This window comes from Sinocyclocheilus rhinocerous, unplaced genomic scaffold, assembly GCF_001515625.1.
Source record: "Sinocyclocheilus rhinocerous isolate Xijiao unplaced genomic scaffold, SAMN03320098_v1.1 scaffold449, whole genome shotgun sequence".
Lineage (NCBI taxonomy): Eukaryota > Metazoa > Chordata > Actinopteri > Cypriniformes > Cyprinidae > Sinocyclocheilus > Sinocyclocheilus rhinocerous.
The window spans coordinates 1,344,665-1,361,193 of record NW_015652285.1 but is presented as its reverse complement, the minus strand read 5'-3'; the positions used below and the strand labels follow the sequence as shown (position 1 = coordinate 1,361,193).

At 38.6% G+C, this 16,529-nt stretch overlaps 1 protein-coding gene across 1 annotated transcript in view; it reads left to right on the top strand.

Annotated features, from left to right (window-relative positions):
• Positions 1-1,653: 1,653 nt before the first annotated feature.
• The window catches only part of LOC107714355 (titin-like), a 137,730-nt gene continuing 122,854 nt past the window's right edge, over positions 1,654-16,529 (top strand). The window contains 28 exon segments of the mRNA XM_016520177.1: positions 1,654-1,858; positions 3,564-3,667; positions 3,838-4,041; positions 4,127-4,414; positions 4,526-4,614; positions 4,697-4,905; positions 5,159-5,417; positions 7,268-7,333; positions 7,540-7,798; positions 7,887-7,962; positions 8,048-8,266; positions 8,711-8,853; positions 8,935-9,122; positions 9,219-9,449; positions 9,618-9,856; positions 9,988-10,196; positions 10,292-10,456; positions 10,592-10,760; positions 10,891-12,590; positions 12,685-12,966; positions 13,060-13,326; positions 13,441-13,713; positions 13,822-14,085; positions 14,176-14,436; positions 15,126-15,386; positions 15,479-15,742; positions 15,841-16,101; positions 16,188-16,448. Of these exon segments, the coding sequence (XP_016375663.1) occupies positions 3,577-3,667; positions 3,838-4,041; positions 4,127-4,414; positions 4,526-4,614; positions 4,697-4,905; positions 5,159-5,417; positions 7,268-7,333; positions 7,540-7,798; positions 7,887-7,962; positions 8,048-8,266; positions 8,711-8,853; positions 8,935-9,122; positions 9,219-9,449; positions 9,618-9,856; positions 9,988-10,196; positions 10,292-10,456; positions 10,592-10,760; positions 10,891-12,590; positions 12,685-12,966; positions 13,060-13,326; positions 13,441-13,713; positions 13,822-14,085; positions 14,176-14,436; positions 15,126-15,386; positions 15,479-15,742; positions 15,841-16,101; positions 16,188-16,448 (7,198 nt within the window). The 5' untranslated portion in view covers positions 1,654-1,858; positions 3,564-3,576.

Below are 16,529 nucleotides of genomic sequence, written 5' to 3'. Positions count from 1 at the left end.
ATGCAAGCTGCTTTCCATGGCTAATTTTTGGTGAAATCAGCTATGAAAAATGCATCATACTATAGAAAGTGTGACTGAGAGAAATTTAAATTATAGTTAGTCATACCAATTATACAATCTCATACCAATACTGTACTGGAGTCCACAAGAACTTTAGACTAAAAGTGAAACAGTAAATGGATCTTTCTTTTGTCTTTGTTTAATTTATGGTTAACAATGATCACAATGAACAATGCTAAGATAATTTTGTTTATTATGATTAATTTTAATATCTTGTAATATTTGGTTCATGTTTAAGGAAAAATTATTAAACTAATGTGTTTTTTTTTACTCTATTTTAGAGCCACCAACTTTCCACAAAGTGCCAACACTGCTAGAGAGGCCAGGATGCTAATCTGAATTGTGAGATGCTCACCATTTGCAATAATCTGGTAAATGGTAAAAGGATAAAAACAGTTAAAGCAAGATGTATACTGATGTTTGAGAGGTGGCCTCTTGGTTTAGCTTGTGATGTGATTGTGATGAAATGGTCATCATAGCCCACTCCTTGACATGGATTATCAATTCTTTTGCTCCTCTAACTGCAAGCTTATGTTAGCCTGAGGCTAATGCTTTCAGTTTTAATTGTAGTCCGTGTCTCATCACACAGCTTTATAATATAATCAGGTTTATTCATGTTTAAGGTTTAATAATCAGGCTGGATCATCGGTTTTTCAGTATTTCAGTACCATGGATAAATGAGGCCAGGTCAGGAGAATGTGAAAGTTATTTTGCTTTCTGCATGTTTATTTACCCTTTTGTAATGAGCTAATTTTAGAATGAGAGCCATTCTTGTTGTAAAGACGTGCATTTTAGTGTCAGCTAGGATTAATTTATGTGAAGAAAAAAAAGCGTTCTTAATATCCTGTTCCAGAATAGCATTAACATGCTATGCTAAAAATTAAAAGCCCCCAACTGTTTTGGACATGAAGACATAAAATCTTTTAAAGTATAATGAGTAAAATTACTTTTAGGAGCTTTTAGTGGTGTTGAATTTTACACCCCAAACAGTGGCTACAAACTCTTGTTGTTGCAAAAGCAGTGAATTTTAGAGCTTGAATGTGCTTTTTTCTTTTAAACGTTAACCTGGCCATTGAAACAAAGTTGTGAGATGTGATGTTTTGTTCATCAAGACTCAAAAATGTGGATGATTGTGTAACAAATGTCAAAAATAGGCAAGTTAGCAAGCATTCTGTAACCAGTATATGTGTCCCTTACAGTGGGGGGTTGCCTTGCCTTGCCCTTCCTTTGAGTGACAGGGACAGCCAGTCTCTCCTTTTGGTCATCAACAGGTTAATGCCTGCCATAAGGGTTTTCAGCATTGCAATGTCATTGAATGGGGCATGAGCATAATCATTTGCTTGCATGAACAATGAATCCACAGACTCAATGTAGTAAAGAAACTCCAGAGTGAGAGGTATATCAAGCTTGCATTAACTTTGTGGAAGGACCACTGAGTAACAGGTGTGAAGTTGCATAAAATGCATCACTTTCCCATGATGCTTTGTGCACAGAGACCAATTTGGGAGTGGCTTGTTAGTGATGATGCAGACTAGGCTCGAGGTATATAAACTAAAACAACTATGTTAGCAGTTCTGAGCAGTTGGAGCATTCCCAGCCTTGCCTCGGGTGTAGGGATTGCAAGGGAAAAGCAAAACTACACGGTCTAGACCTTGTGTAGTTTTGTTTTTTGGGTTATAACGGGGCCCAACCGTTCTCACCTTGGATTTTCTGGAAACATTTTGGATAAGAGGACTGTTGCTGAGGCACTAGCTACCTGGGCACAGTCCCATCAAGTGTAGGCAGCCTTGTGATACAAGTAAGTGGCATTTACTCTGTAGAACACAGTCATTAAAGCAAGTCTTTTTATCAGCTACAATGATACATGCTTCCACACATTTTTAAAGCAAAATAAAAGTGCTGTTGCTTGCAATGTGCTATTTGTTTGAGGTTTTACAAGTAGTCAGTCTGTGTTACTTTTCAAGAATTTTATAAAACATAATAATGCTCAAGGTTATTAAATGGTGCAGTGATTTCAGAATAGCCAAGAATAGCCTGTGATAACATTAGAGTGGTGACCCAGCTGGGCCATGATGTCTTTTTAAGGGAATCAGCAGCAGAGATATCAGTTGCACCTCCAGCTATGTGCCACATGGTGACTGTCAATCAAACAAGGGACAGATTATTTTTGGAGACTGCCATTTCTGTCATAGTGAATATCAGCCTTCACACTTGATGCCATTTAGTTGGAATTAAATTTGTATTGGCTTTTTTTTTTGTCTATTATTGATATTTATTACACAAATAGTTTTACTCTGTGATTGTGAGTCATGTTATGGGCAATGCTTGTCCGCTCTCACCTGTTGGTTTCTTCCATTTGACTAATGATGCAGATGGCTTAACTGAGTAAATTATTTGTCTTTCTTTCTTTCTTTCTTTCTTTCTTTCGTGTTAAGCTGTATTGATCTTTATTTATATGTAATTATCTAATAATTTAATTGTTTTAGTTTTTTTATATATGAGATGAGACAGTGAAGACAAATGATATATTGCATTATGTATGGGAAATATCTGTATGATACACATGTGAAGCTTTTTGTAATGCTTGTATGTGTGCTGGTATGTTTTTTGTCCAGTGGAAATTTTGTCACTGAGATTTTTTTTCAAGACCATTATGGATTATTATACTTTTGGAGTGAAGTACTTGTCAACATGTCAAAATGCACATTTGCAGATCACTTTGGATACCCTAAACCTGAGATGGGTTGGCACAATATTGTTTACAATAGCAAGAAAAGCTTTATATGTATACACACACACACACACACGTTTTTTCTTCTTTAATCATAAAAAATATGTATTTATAGGCAAAGATTTTCATTTTAAGATCTATTTTTTAAAAATCTTGGCTATTTTACTTAAAAAATATATAGTTGACTTGCTTGATATTTTCAATGAGCTTTTAAATGTTAATTTCTGACTAAATTCTTGTATATTACCAGTAATAATACAAACTATTTTGCTACTGAATTGTTTAATTTAGTTTAGCTTTTGGGGGCTTCATCTGAAGCTCGCAAATTGAGCACTATGTTCTTTTGTAAGCCAATGATAATTTGAAACATCAGCTACACAGTTTCTACTGTTTAAATATCTTGTTGATCAGGACTTTTTAGTTAAGTTACTTATGTATTTAGGTGTTTCATAGCCTTATCTTACAGCTCACAGTTGCTGTTCACACATTTCCAACATATTCAATTGGGTGCTTGACCTGACACTCAACAGCTCCACCGTTCACAGTTCTCACAAATGACAGGCTGCTGATGGCCAGGTGCAGGTGGGGGCAGGGGGTGTTAGTGATTAGTCAGTTCATTTCTTTTACAGCTATATAAATAGCCCACCTAGTTTGTCATGTAACATACACTGTAATGCTGTTGTATATATAATTAATTCAGTGGGCATCAAGAAAATATCTGGCTGTAATGTGGTATTCACATTGGTATTAATGTGAATCTTTTTTTTCCTAGGGTGCCTTCTACCATGTCAACACAAGCTCCAACATTTACACAGCCGCTTCAGAGCGTTGTGGCACTTGAGGGTAGTGCTGCAACGTTCCAGGCTCAAGCTAGTGGTAAGAACAGAAGAAAAAAGTGGGACAAAAATACATATTGCATGTTTGGCATTGATAAAAGGGTACATGAGCTTTACTGATCGGGCTGTGGAGGTATATAAGGCAAAATGATTGGAAAACACTGTTCTAAAATTAATTATTTTATAATTTCTTCCAATATTTTTCTGTAGGTAATCCAGTTCCAGAGGTGAGCTGGTTTCGTGATGGCCAGGTTCTTACTGCTGCCGCTCTGCCCGGCGCTCAGATCTCGTTCAGCGATGGCCGCGCTGTTCTGATGATCCCCGCTGTGACAGCCGCACACAGTGGAAGATTTTCTGTGAGAGCCACCAATGGCGCTGGACAAGCCACTAGCACTGCTGAACTGCTGGTTACAGGTAAGCAGTCATAGAAACAGCTGTGTACTTTTCTGTCATTTACTTTTTGTTCCAAACAAACACTGTTTTTTTTTTTGCCTCAAAGTGGAAACTGCGCCACCAAACTTCATTCAGAGACTACAGAGTATGACTGTTAGACAAGGAAGCCAAGTGAGACTAGATGTTCGAGTGACAGGAATCCCTACACCTGTGGTGAAGTTCTACAGAGAGGGAGCTGAGATTCAGAGCTCTGCTGACTTTCAGATTGTTCAAGACGGAGACCTTTACAGTTTGTTGATTGCCGAGGCCTTCCCAGAAGATTCTGGAACTTATTCTGTCAGTGCTTCTAACAGCAGTGGACGTACTACCTCTACAGCTGAACTTCTGGTTCAAGGTTTGATTTCCAAATGAAATAACTTCACTTGATATTTTTTGATATAGGGTAGGCCAATATACATACGTGTGTGTGTGTATGTATCTTTTTTATATTATTTTAAAATTTCAGGTGAGGAGGTTGCAGTGCCTGCAAAGAAGACCAAGACTTTTGTTTCAACTTCCCAGATTTCACAGACTCGCCAGGCTAGAGTTGAAAAGGTAGTTAACATCCTGAAAAAAATTCACACCTGAAGCTGACCACCAAAGAACATGCTAACTGAGTGTTATGTGTCCTTCACAGAGAATGGAGGCATCATTTGAGTCCACAGCCATGATGGAAATGCAAATAGAGGATGGTGATTTGGCCCACAAGGCACCACCCCGTGTGCCTCCTAAGCCGACCTCCAAGTCCCCAACCCCACCGACAGGAGTGTCAAAAGTCGCAGCAACGCGCCATCAGTCACCCTCCCCTGTGAGGCCTGTTAAAGCCCCCATTCACACACCTCACAGGTGAAGTATATTTTACATGTACTAAGACCTTGTATGAGTGCACATATTCCAAATAAATAAACTGAGATCAATAGTGACATGTAATGGAGAGTAATTTGTTCCCTCACCCACACTTATGAAAAATTAAGTGCAATGATGATGTAATGCATTCATGTTCTGTGTAACCAATGTTAACTTTACAATACATTAAATATCTTTCTTATGTAGCATTTATCCTTTGTTAATTCTTTTTCCCCCTATGTTTTATTTTTAGGCCTGCTTCCCCTTCAAGACTGTCCGTGTCCCCTATCAGACCAGTCAAGTCCCCAATGACTACACTCAAACAAGCCGCACAGGCTGCAGATGTTCTGCCTCCATGGAAGCAGGAGGGTTATGTGGGAGAATCCAGTTATACCAGCATGACTACTGGGGCCTCATATGTCCAGACCTCCTCCACATTTGTCCACAAGGAGCAGCAATGGGAAGGTTCTTTTGCTATGCAGCAACAAGCCAGTGGAGTCGCTTTCAAACAAGTAGGTCTATTTTTGCAACTATGACCTCTAGTGGGTAAAAAGTGGCATTTTGTCTTTGTGATAACATGAAAGGAAAAATATTCATTACTTGAAGTTTGAATGAATGAATAACTACATTTTAATTAAGAAATACAAAAATGCGTTAAATAGAAATGTAACAAAAAACAACAATGTTGTATCGTGTGTGGTCATTGACGAAAGGTTATTTGGAGCTATTTCATATCATTTGTCTTCTACTGCAAACAGATTGAGATAAAAAAGGAGACCACACACAAATTAAAGGCACAATATGTAAGATTTTTTTAATTAAAATATCCAAAAACCACTAGAACAGTGTTATATATTTTGCTGACTTGTGTACTTACATTATCCCAAATGTTTCGAAGAATGTTTAAATCTTAAACGGCTTTCAGCCTCACCCTGCTTCATTCTACTACGTTAATAAATCATTAGCTCATCTATGAACATGATTTCTGCCCGAGTCCCGTTGGATTGCATCGGCTGTGGGGATGAAGACGACAACTCCCATGATTCCGTCATCAAACTACTTTGTTTATTTTGAATACGCGCCCTCTAGCGGCGAAAATTACATATTGTGCCTTTAATGAGACTACTGTTAACCTGAAGTGTAAAGGAAACCATGTCAGATCCAGTGGGGGCAGCAATGATTATTTTCACACTTCGTTGTCACACCTTAAATAGTCACGCTTCATTTTGCATGTTAGCCCAGCAAGTTTCACCAACTTGCCATTTTGTTGTTTAACCGATTTAATATAATTTAACTGATATTTAACAACAATTGGCAATACATTTTCATTAAGATTTTCTTACATCTGAATATATTTTTGATTGTTGCATACTTTTTAACCACTTTCATCAGAAAAGACATAACTTCTTACATAGTAAATCTGCTGTTAACTTATTTTTTTTGTGATATGCATCACCACAGATGTTATTTGTTCTATGTGCACCATTTTAATTACAGCTTCTTACTCTTGAAGTGGGGAAAAATGTGTATGCCTACAGTTGTTTATTTTCTTGTTGTAGACAGAAGTCTGTGCCTAGAGTATATGTAGACTGAAGGTGTAAATTGAAAAGGAGTTTCTAGAAGTTGATTAGTTGTATTTTAAAAAGATTTAGTATTCACAGAATTACATCCATTATGTTTGTATTGAAGCTCCTGAATAGAGGTAGACATGAATAGGTAGGTAGACATGAATAATGACATGCAAACAGGTGGGTCCCTCAATAAATAAATTATTGCACCAACCTTTTTTGATATTTTACCCCCTTGAGAATGCATTTGTGAAGTTTAAGCCTGCGAAAAATGTAAAATATAAAAATGCAATATAAGCACAAACTATATGTACATGAATGTGGAACAGATAACTGAAAATGTCCTGTTTTGTCAATAAAAGAATAGCAGGTAAAAGTGAGACTGATTTAGTTGGTGTAATTCAGCTGACTGATGGATGTGCACAGATGCTGATCTCTAGAGAATGCTTGTGTCACGTGATGGTCTTATAATAGAATGATAATATAAGAGTGCCAAGAATCTGTCACTGATTGCCTGGCATGAAACTATTTTACCAGTGTACAAACTAAATATTCTTTTTCTTTAATCCTAGGAATCAACCTCACATTGATCATTAGTGTATTTTTATGTAATTTATTTTTATTTTACTAAATATTAATCAATTACAATTCAGGTTTAAATATATATTTTCATTTCATTTCAATTTCAACCCCACAAGCCTGAAAATGCGTGAATAAAAAAGCTGCAATAAAGATAATAATAATAATAATAACTGAATAATTTTTACATTTGATTGTTTCTTTTTGAAATCCAGATTGTTGAGACTGCAGCAATCCCATCCCTCACAAAAGAGCAAGTGATGCCGCCAACTATTGTGGCTGTGAGTAAATGAGCACTCAGTAATTTTTCCTCATTGAAAGCTTATGTACACATGAAAGCATTAGTGTAAGTCCAACATGACTACTGTTTTGGCTAGTGTAAATTACAGAGTACACCTTTAATTTTAAATATTTTAATATGTGTCAGATATCTTGTAAGGTTAAAATATTTACTTAGATTTTGAAATTCTGTTTTAACTTTGTCCAGGGTTTGAAGAATGTGACTGTCACAGAGGGAGAGTCTATCACTCTGGAGTGCCAGATTTCAGGCCACCCTACCCCAGCCATTATGTGGTTCAGAGAGGATTATAGAATTGAGAACTCAATTGACTTCCAGATCACTTATGAAAACAGCTATGCCCGCTTGGTGATCCGTGAGGCCTTTGCTGAAGATAGTGGCCGCTTCACTTGCACTGCTACCAGTGAGGCTGGAACTATCAGCACCTCATGCTACCTGCTTGTCAAAGGTAACAGATCATGAGATTTGACTTGTCTTAAAATGATATGATCTGTGTGATTGCAGCCTGATTTTTACAGTTCATTTTTCATCTTCAGTGTCAGAAGACATTGAAAGCCGGGAGGATTTTTCTACTTTCTCTGAACACATTGAAATGTCTGCTCAGGAAAGACAGTAAGTTCATGGAACTCTTTGTGGTGTAATACTATATTAAATAGTATAATATTTGCAATCTGAATCCTTGGTGTTTTAAAAACAGGGTTACAGCTGAAGCCAAAGAGGAGACCATGTCTGAAATAAGTGCCGTCTCTGAGTCTGTGGAGGCTGGAGCAGGTGTTGCCCCATTCTTTGTGAAGAAACCCACAGTGCAAAAGCTTGTGGAGGGAGACAGCATAGTCTTTGAGTGCCAAGTCGGAGGAAGCCCCAAGCCACATATTTTCTGGAAGAAAAGTGGAATTCCACTTACTACTGGATACAGGTATGTTTTATACTGTACATATATACACTTTTTAATGTGAATTGTATGCAACTAATTTTTACCATACTTTTTCATTTCTGTGAGTAAAAAGTACTGAGACTTGTTTATAATAAATAAGTGGATAAACAAATTATATTTTGTGCTAGTTTTATGTCTGTTGTGACTGCGTTTTCTTCTGCTTTAATTAATTTTCTATGATGCAAATATATACTTTATTGGCATGGTTGTGTTTACATACACAAAACAAGTAGTGACAAGACATTGTAACAATAACAAATCACAGTAAAAAAAAAAAGGTAAAAGAAATAAAGATAAATAAATAAATGTTGATAAATGTTTTTATATTTATATATATATGTATATATGAGAAACATTTATTAAGCTATTATAAAAACAAAATAACAAAATACTGTAATATATTTAATAAACTCATGCATCTTCTAGGTACAGAGTAGCCTACAATAAGGACACAGGAGCATGCAAGCTTGAGATCTCCATGACATTTGCTGATGATGCAGGAGAGTACACCATCTTTGCTAGGAACCCACTTGGAGAGATTTCTGCTTCAGCCATGCTACTTGATGAAGGTTGGTTTTCTGGGTGACTTTATTATAAATGGCAATAGTACGTTAGTTCAAATGTTAATAGTGTTTTTCTGAATTTTACAGAGGCATATGAGCTGTATATGAAGAAACAGGAAGAGACATTCAAGACAGAAATTACTACTATTATAGAGGAGCCAAAAGTGGCTGACATACCTGCTGTTGTTGAGACTGTAACTGAGAAAGAGCAGATGCTCATGCAGAGGAGGATGGCGCAACAAACCCAGATGATGCAGTCCTTCATTTCAGAGCAGGTATGAAAGATTTTAAGCTGCTAAACCTTATTTTAAGATTATACATCCTGAAACCACAAAGTGTGAGTATGGATCTTACAATGGCATTTTTTACAGGAGTTACAAATATCTAACTTGGAGCAGAGATTCATCCAAGAAATTGAGTTCCGCCTGCTCAAGATTACTTACCAGGAGCTGGTGACTGAGGATGGGGAGCAGTTGGATATGAGTGTTTCTGAACATGATGCTATTTCTCCAGTCTTTAATACTCCAGTTAAAAGCTACAGACTCAGGGAGGGAATGAGTGCAACATTTCATTGCAGGATGACAGGAACCCCTTTCCCTAAGGTAAGATTAAATTATGTTATGTTTAAACATAGTCAATATTCATTCAATTAAATTAGTATAATGTTTAAGCAATATCACAAGCAAAACTGCTATTGTACTGAAAATCATCAATGCTTGGCCTGTCAAAATAGAGGACTGGAACTAACTGTTGTATTATTTGAACTATAGATCATCTGGTACAAAGATGGTAAGCGCATCACACATGGAGGCTGTTATCAGATGGAGGTTCTGCAGGATGGTAGAGCCAGTCTGCGCCTTCCTACGGTGGTGCCAGAAGATGATGGTGTCTACACTGCTTTGGTCAGTAACATAAAGGGTAATGCTGTCAGCTCTGGAAAGCTGTATGTGGAGCCATCTGGTGTAGCACAAACACAGCTTCCTCAGCCTGGGGCAGTTCAAAGAATCAGGTAGGGTCTAAGAAAGAATCTGAGAAAATCATATAGTTAGTAATATCATATCACTGAAGCAAATTACTGTACATGATATTAGAATAAGAGTACTTATCAGATCAAGATATTAAAAGTACTGCATTTTTCAGGTCCACGTCACCACGCTCCACAAGTCGTTCTCCTGGTCGATCACCTGCTCGAAGACTTGATGAGACAGACGAGGCCCAGCTAGAAAGACTCTACAAGCCTGTGTTTGTACAGAAGCCATCATCCTTCAAGTGCTCTGAGGGACAGACTGCAAGATTTGATCTGAAAGTTGTTGGGAGACCCATGCCTGAAACTTACTGGTTCCACAATGGTTAGTGATCTGCATATCCCAGTTGCGTAGGAGGTTTTAAAACAGTGGAATTTCTTTTATTGCCATGGCATGACAACTGTACTTTTTCATCACAGGACAACAAGTGGTCAATGACTATACCCACAAGATTGTGGTAAAGGAGGATGGAACTCAGTCAATGATTGTGGTTCCTGCCATGCCTCAGGACTCCGGAGAGTGGACCGTTGTTGCTCAGAACAGAGCTGGAAAGACTACCGTATCTATGACTCTCACTGTTGAAGGTACGATGCTACATACACTAGTTTCATTTAAAGAAGGACGTTCTCTAAAACAGTCACTTCAGGCCAGCTGCATTCTAAAGCATTCTAACTGCATTTCTAATGAAATATTCAATTTGACATTTTTGTCATTTTTAGCCAAGGAAAACTTGGTGAGACCACAATTTGTGGAAAAGCTAAGAAACATCAGCGTTAAAGAGGGTACTTTGGTTGAGCTAGCTGTTAAAGCTATTGGCAATCCCCTTCCTGACATTGTTTGGCTGAAGAACAGTGACATAATCTCCCCACACAAACACCCACATATTAGGTAAGTTTTCAGTCCTAAAAATATACAGGTGTAAGTAAATGATCAAAATGTTACTCCCTGTGATGATGTGTATGCTGTAAAAAAAAAAAAAATTCTGTATTACAGTTAACTGAATTTACTTGTTTATTAGGATTGAGGGTGGTAAAGGCGAAGCTCATTTCAAGATTCCATCATGTACAGGATCTGATAGCGCATGGTACACTGCTACTGCTATCAACAAAGCTGGCAGAGATACCACACGCTGCAAAGTTAACATTGAGGTGGATGCAGTAATTCCTCAGCCTGAGAAAAAGCTTGTCATTCCCAAGGGAACTTACAAGGCCAAAGAAATTGCTGCACCAGAGTTAGAGCCACTGCATCTTCGCTATGGTCAGGAACAATGGGAAGACGGTGACCTCTATGATAAGGAGAAGCAACAGAAGCCTCACTTCAAAAAGAAGCTTACCTCAGTCAGGCTGAAGCGATTTGGACCGGCACACTTTGAGTGCAGACTGACCCCTATTGGTGACCCAACCATGATTGTTGAGTGGCTGCATGATGGCAAGCCACTGGAAGCTGCTAACAGACTACGCATGGTCAGTGAGTTTGGCTATTGCAGTCTTGACTACGAAGCTGCTTATTCCAGAGATAGTGGCATCATTACTTGCAGAGCTACCAACAAGTTTGGAGTTGACCAGACCTCTGCTACACTAATTGTTAAAGATGAGAAAAGCCTTGTTGAGGAAACTCAGTTGCCAGAGGGAAGGCGAGGACAAAGAATAGAAGAAATAGAGCGTATTGCACATGAGGGTGGCCCCTCTGGAGTTACTGGAGATGATAATTTTGAAAAGACTAAGCCAGAGATTGTGCTACTTCCAGAGCCAGTAAGAGTTACAGAGGGAGAAATGGCTAAATTCCGCTGTAGGGTGACTGGCTACCCTACCCCAAAGGTTAACTGGTACCTCAATGGACTGCTCATCCGCAAGAGTAAAAGGTTCAGACTTCACTTTGATGGTATTCACTACTTGGAAATTGTAGATGCCAAGCCCTATGATTCAGGAGATGTCAAAGTTGTGGCTGAAAACCCTGAAGGTGTTACTGAGCATCTTGTAAAATTTGAGATACAGCAGAAGGAGGACTTCAGGTCAATCTTGCGGCGTGCTCCTGAGATTAAGGCTCCTGCTCCTGTACCAACACAAGAGCATGGTAGAGTCTCATTTGAGGTTGTCAAAACCGAGAAACCATCTGAGACCTCTAAAGAACCCAAGGAGGTGGTTAAGCTAAAGAAAACTGAGAGAGTAATCCATGAGAAATTAACAGAAGAAACAGAGGAGCTAAGAAGCAAATTTAAGCGTAGGACCCAGGAGGGTTACTATGAAGCAATAACTGCCGTAGAACTGAAGTCCCGCAAGAAGGATGAGTCTTATGAGGGTATGCTGAAGAAGAGGAAAGAAGAACTTCTTCATCATGCAAAAGAACTAGGGCCTGATGCTGAGAAGAATGAAGAGGAGGGTAAACTCACCATTCCCAAAGTCAAACCAGAGAAAATTGTGCTCTCTCCAAGCATGGAGGCTCCTAAGATCATAGAACGGATCCAGAGCCAGACAGTTTGCCTGGAAGATGAAGTACACTTTCGCTGTAGAATCACTGGTAAACCAGATCCAGAATGTCAGTGGTTCAAGAATGGTGTCTTAATGGAGAAGTCAGACCGGGTTTACTGGTATTGGCCAGAGGACCATGTCTGTGAATTAGTGATAAAAAATGTCTTAGCTGAAGACTCAGCAAGTGTAATGGTCAAAGCCATAAACATTGCTGGAGAGACCTCAAGCCATGGTTTCCTACTGGTTCAAGGTAAAACATTTTTCCAACTGGTTGCTGTTTGCATATTTAGTCCCATAAATGGTAAAAGTAATCCTCAGTCATTGTTCTTTGGCTTTGCTTTTAGGCAAACAAGTTGTTTCATTCACACAACTTCTAGAAGATCAGAATGCTAAAGAGAAGGACACCATGGTGACCTTTGAATGTGAGACGAACGAGCCATTTGTGAAGGTCAAATGGATGAAGAACAATGCAGAAATTTTCTCAGGTGACAAATACAGAATGCACTCTGACAGAAAGGTGCACTTCCTGTCAGTGCTGATAATTTCTATGAATGACGAAGCAGAGTACAGTTGTGTGGTTGTTGACGATGACCACATAAGAACCAGTGCCTCACTTTATGTTGAAGGTTAGTACAATGCAGTTTCTTCTCATCCATCAGTGTTTATCAGTTTTGAGCAGTGAATTATTTGTCAAATGCACAATTTTATGTCTTACGCAGGTGCACCACTTGAAATAGTAAAGAATCTTGAGAATATGGAAGTACCTGAGACATACTCTGGAGAGTTTGAGTGTGTTTTGTCCCGTGAGGATGCTGAAGGCACCTGGTATTTTGAGAACAAAGAAATCACTCCTAGCCTCAAATATGTTGTGTCTGCACGTCGTGGTCGTCATAGCCTTTCTGTGAAAGATGTTAAGAAAGAAGACCAGGGAAAATACACTTTTAGAGTGGGAGATCTTAAGACAAGTGCCTCCCTTAAGATGAAATGTGAGTATGAGGCAACCGAGATTTAAAAGCATTTTTTAAGCTACCACATTTTCTAGCAAAACTCATTTTGGTTGTCATATAAATCTTACTTGAATATTTTTTGGTTCACTCTAGTGCGCCCTGTGACTCTGATGCAAGGTCTTTCTGACCTGACAATCTGTGAGGGTGATATTGCCCAACTTGAGGTGCGATTCTCTCAGGAAAATGTTGAGGGATCATGGATGAAGAATGGCCAAGCAGTTTCTGCTTCCCATAAGATTCACATGGTCATTGACAAAGTCACCCATAAGCTTCTCATTGAGGACGCCAGTAAGGATGATGCAGGAATGTACTCATTTGTTGTTCCTGCTCAGGACATTTCTTCAAATGGAAAGCTAACAGTTCAAAGTAAGCCCCTTTTGAACTATAAATGAATGTGCAGTGGGTTCTCAAACATTGATTTCCATTTTCATGAGGATAGTGAGTGTTTCATTAATCATTTTGTTTCTTGCACAGCTATTGGCTTCTTGGCACCACTAAAGGATGTTTCCACAGTGGAAGGAACTAAAGCTGTCCTTGAGGCTAAAATCTCTGCTACTGATATAACTTCAGTGAAATGGTTCCACAACAACAAGCTGGTGACAGCAAGTGATAGAGTCCAGATGGTTGTCAAAGGATCTAAACAGAGACTGGCTATTAACAGGACCTACGCATCAGATGAAGGACAGTATAAATTGATTGCTGGCAAAGTAGACTCAACCTGTAAACTTTCTGTCCAGCGTGAGTGTCACTCAAAATTTGTGTTATTATATATTTATTTTCTTGTTTTTCTTGTTTTAAATTTTTTTATAATGTCATTGTGTTTTATAGCTGTATCTATTGTTAAGCACATGGAAGACTGCGTTTGCACTGAGACCCAGAATGTCACCTTTGAAGTGGAGGTATCTCATCCTGGCATTGATGCTCTCTGGACTTTCAAGGGTCAACCTTTAAAGGCAGGTCCAAAGTACAAGATTGAGGGCAAAGGTACACACTATAGCCTCACTGTTTTGAATGCCATGAAGGATGAAGAAGGAGAGTACATGTTTATGGCTGGTGAAAAGGAATCTAGAGCAAGGCTTACTGTATCAGGTATGTAGACATTCAAATTGCTTTTTAAAATCAAAGTACATACTTTTTTTTTTGCCATGCACAATATGAGAAAAGTCAGTCACAATGCCAGGTTTATTATACAATAATAATCAAGTGCTAATATTATCACAAAGATTTTGATGCACATCTTTCTTATTAAATCAGTGTATTCCACCTCGTACCCGTTACAATTGATAGAGAATCACTTAAGACTATTTGCTGTATAAAATAAACGCTAAAAAGAAGACTATTTTGTGAGTGCGGATCATGGTATCATAGGCTACTATGGAAAATAATGTTTAATAAACACAATATCCGCACCGTGGTTGAATCTGCCGGTGGGGGCGGGGCCACAAATCCATGAGTTTACAAACCCGAGGGAACGGATTGCGAAAGCGTGCGCACGGATTATGAATTTGTGGGTACGGATTCAAAATCCGAAGGTACGGTTTACAAAATCTGAGCGCACGGATTGGAAATTCGTGGGTACGGTTTATTAATCCGTGGGCACGATTTGTTAAACCGAGGGAACAGTTTATGAATTTGTGAGTACGGTTTATAAACTGAGGGGACGGATTGCAAAACCGTCGCCACGGATTGTTTTTTTTTCTCCCACAGGTGACTTCCCGGGCTCCGTAGAATCATGTCAAGTGTATAGTTGAGACATTTAATTTTCATCTCTCCACTAGGTGGTGCTATAAATGGGCCACTCCATGATGTGACTGTAGCAGAATCCCAGACTGCTGAGCTGGAGTGTGAAGTTGCTAATCCTGCTACAGAAGGCAAATGGCTTAAAGATGGCCACCCCATTGACTTCAGCGATAATATCATAAGTGAAAACAAAGGTGCTGTCAGACGCCTTGTCATCGTCATCACCAGGCCACAGGATGTTGGAGAGTACACCTACCAGGTGGCAAATTCCAAGACATCCGGCAACTTGAAGGTTGAAGGTAAACTGTGTGTCACTAGTATACTTAATTGTTCATTTTGTTTTATCATTTGTTAGAAGTTATATGGAATTTATTTCTTTTTTTTATTCAAGCCGTTAAAATCAGGAAGACAATAAAGAACCAAACTGTTACTGAGACCCAGGAGGCAGTATTCAGTCTCGAACTCACCCATTTAGATGTGAAAGGATCCCAGTGGATCAAGAATGGTGTTGAGATTCAACCAAGTGATAGATTTGAGATAACTGTCCAAGGCATGGTTCACACCCTGAAGATCAAGAACTGTAACACCCAAGATGAATCAGTCTATGGGTTCAAACTTGGAAAACTCTCTGCTAATGCCAGACTCAATGTTGAAAGTATGTTTTTATGTTTTTAATTATCTTTCAAGTACAAAGTTAATTAAATCTGTCTGCTGTTGTTAGATGCATTTCAGTACCCTTTAATCTCTTTTTAGCTATCAAAATTGTGAAAAAACCAAAGGATGTGACATCACTACTGGGTGCCACTGCCTCATTTGAGCTGAGTTTGTCCCATGATGACATTCCAGTTAAGTGGATGTTTAATAATCAGGAGCTCGAGCCAAGTTCAAATATTAAAACACTGTCTGAGAGGAAAGCCCACAAACTTATCATTCAGAGTGTTGAAGGTCACATGGCAGGAGAATACATTGCTGTGGTCGGGCATCTGCAGTGCAGTGCACATCTTCATGTTGAATGTAAGTGTTTTGAGATATTCTTTTAAATAGTGTTCACCTTGAATGTGAAATTTGGCATTCTAAATATGTTTCTTGCATATATTCAGATTTGGGAGTCACCAAACCTTTGAAGAACATTGAGGTTCCAGAGACCCATGTGGCAACATTTGAGTGTGAAGTTTCACATTTCAATGTTCCATCGATTTGGCTGAAAAATGGAGTTGAGATTGAAATGAGCGAGAAGTTTGGAATTGTGGTGCAAGGCAAACTTCATCAGCTGAAGGTCATGAATGCCAGCCAAGAGGATGTTTCAGAATACACATTTGTTTGTGGAAATGACAAAGTCTCTGCTACTCTGGCTGTAAAACGTGAGTAATTAGTACGTTGTCTGTAAGCTTGAAAGGAATATAAAATTACTATCTACAGCATATTCACAAATGCTTTTAAAA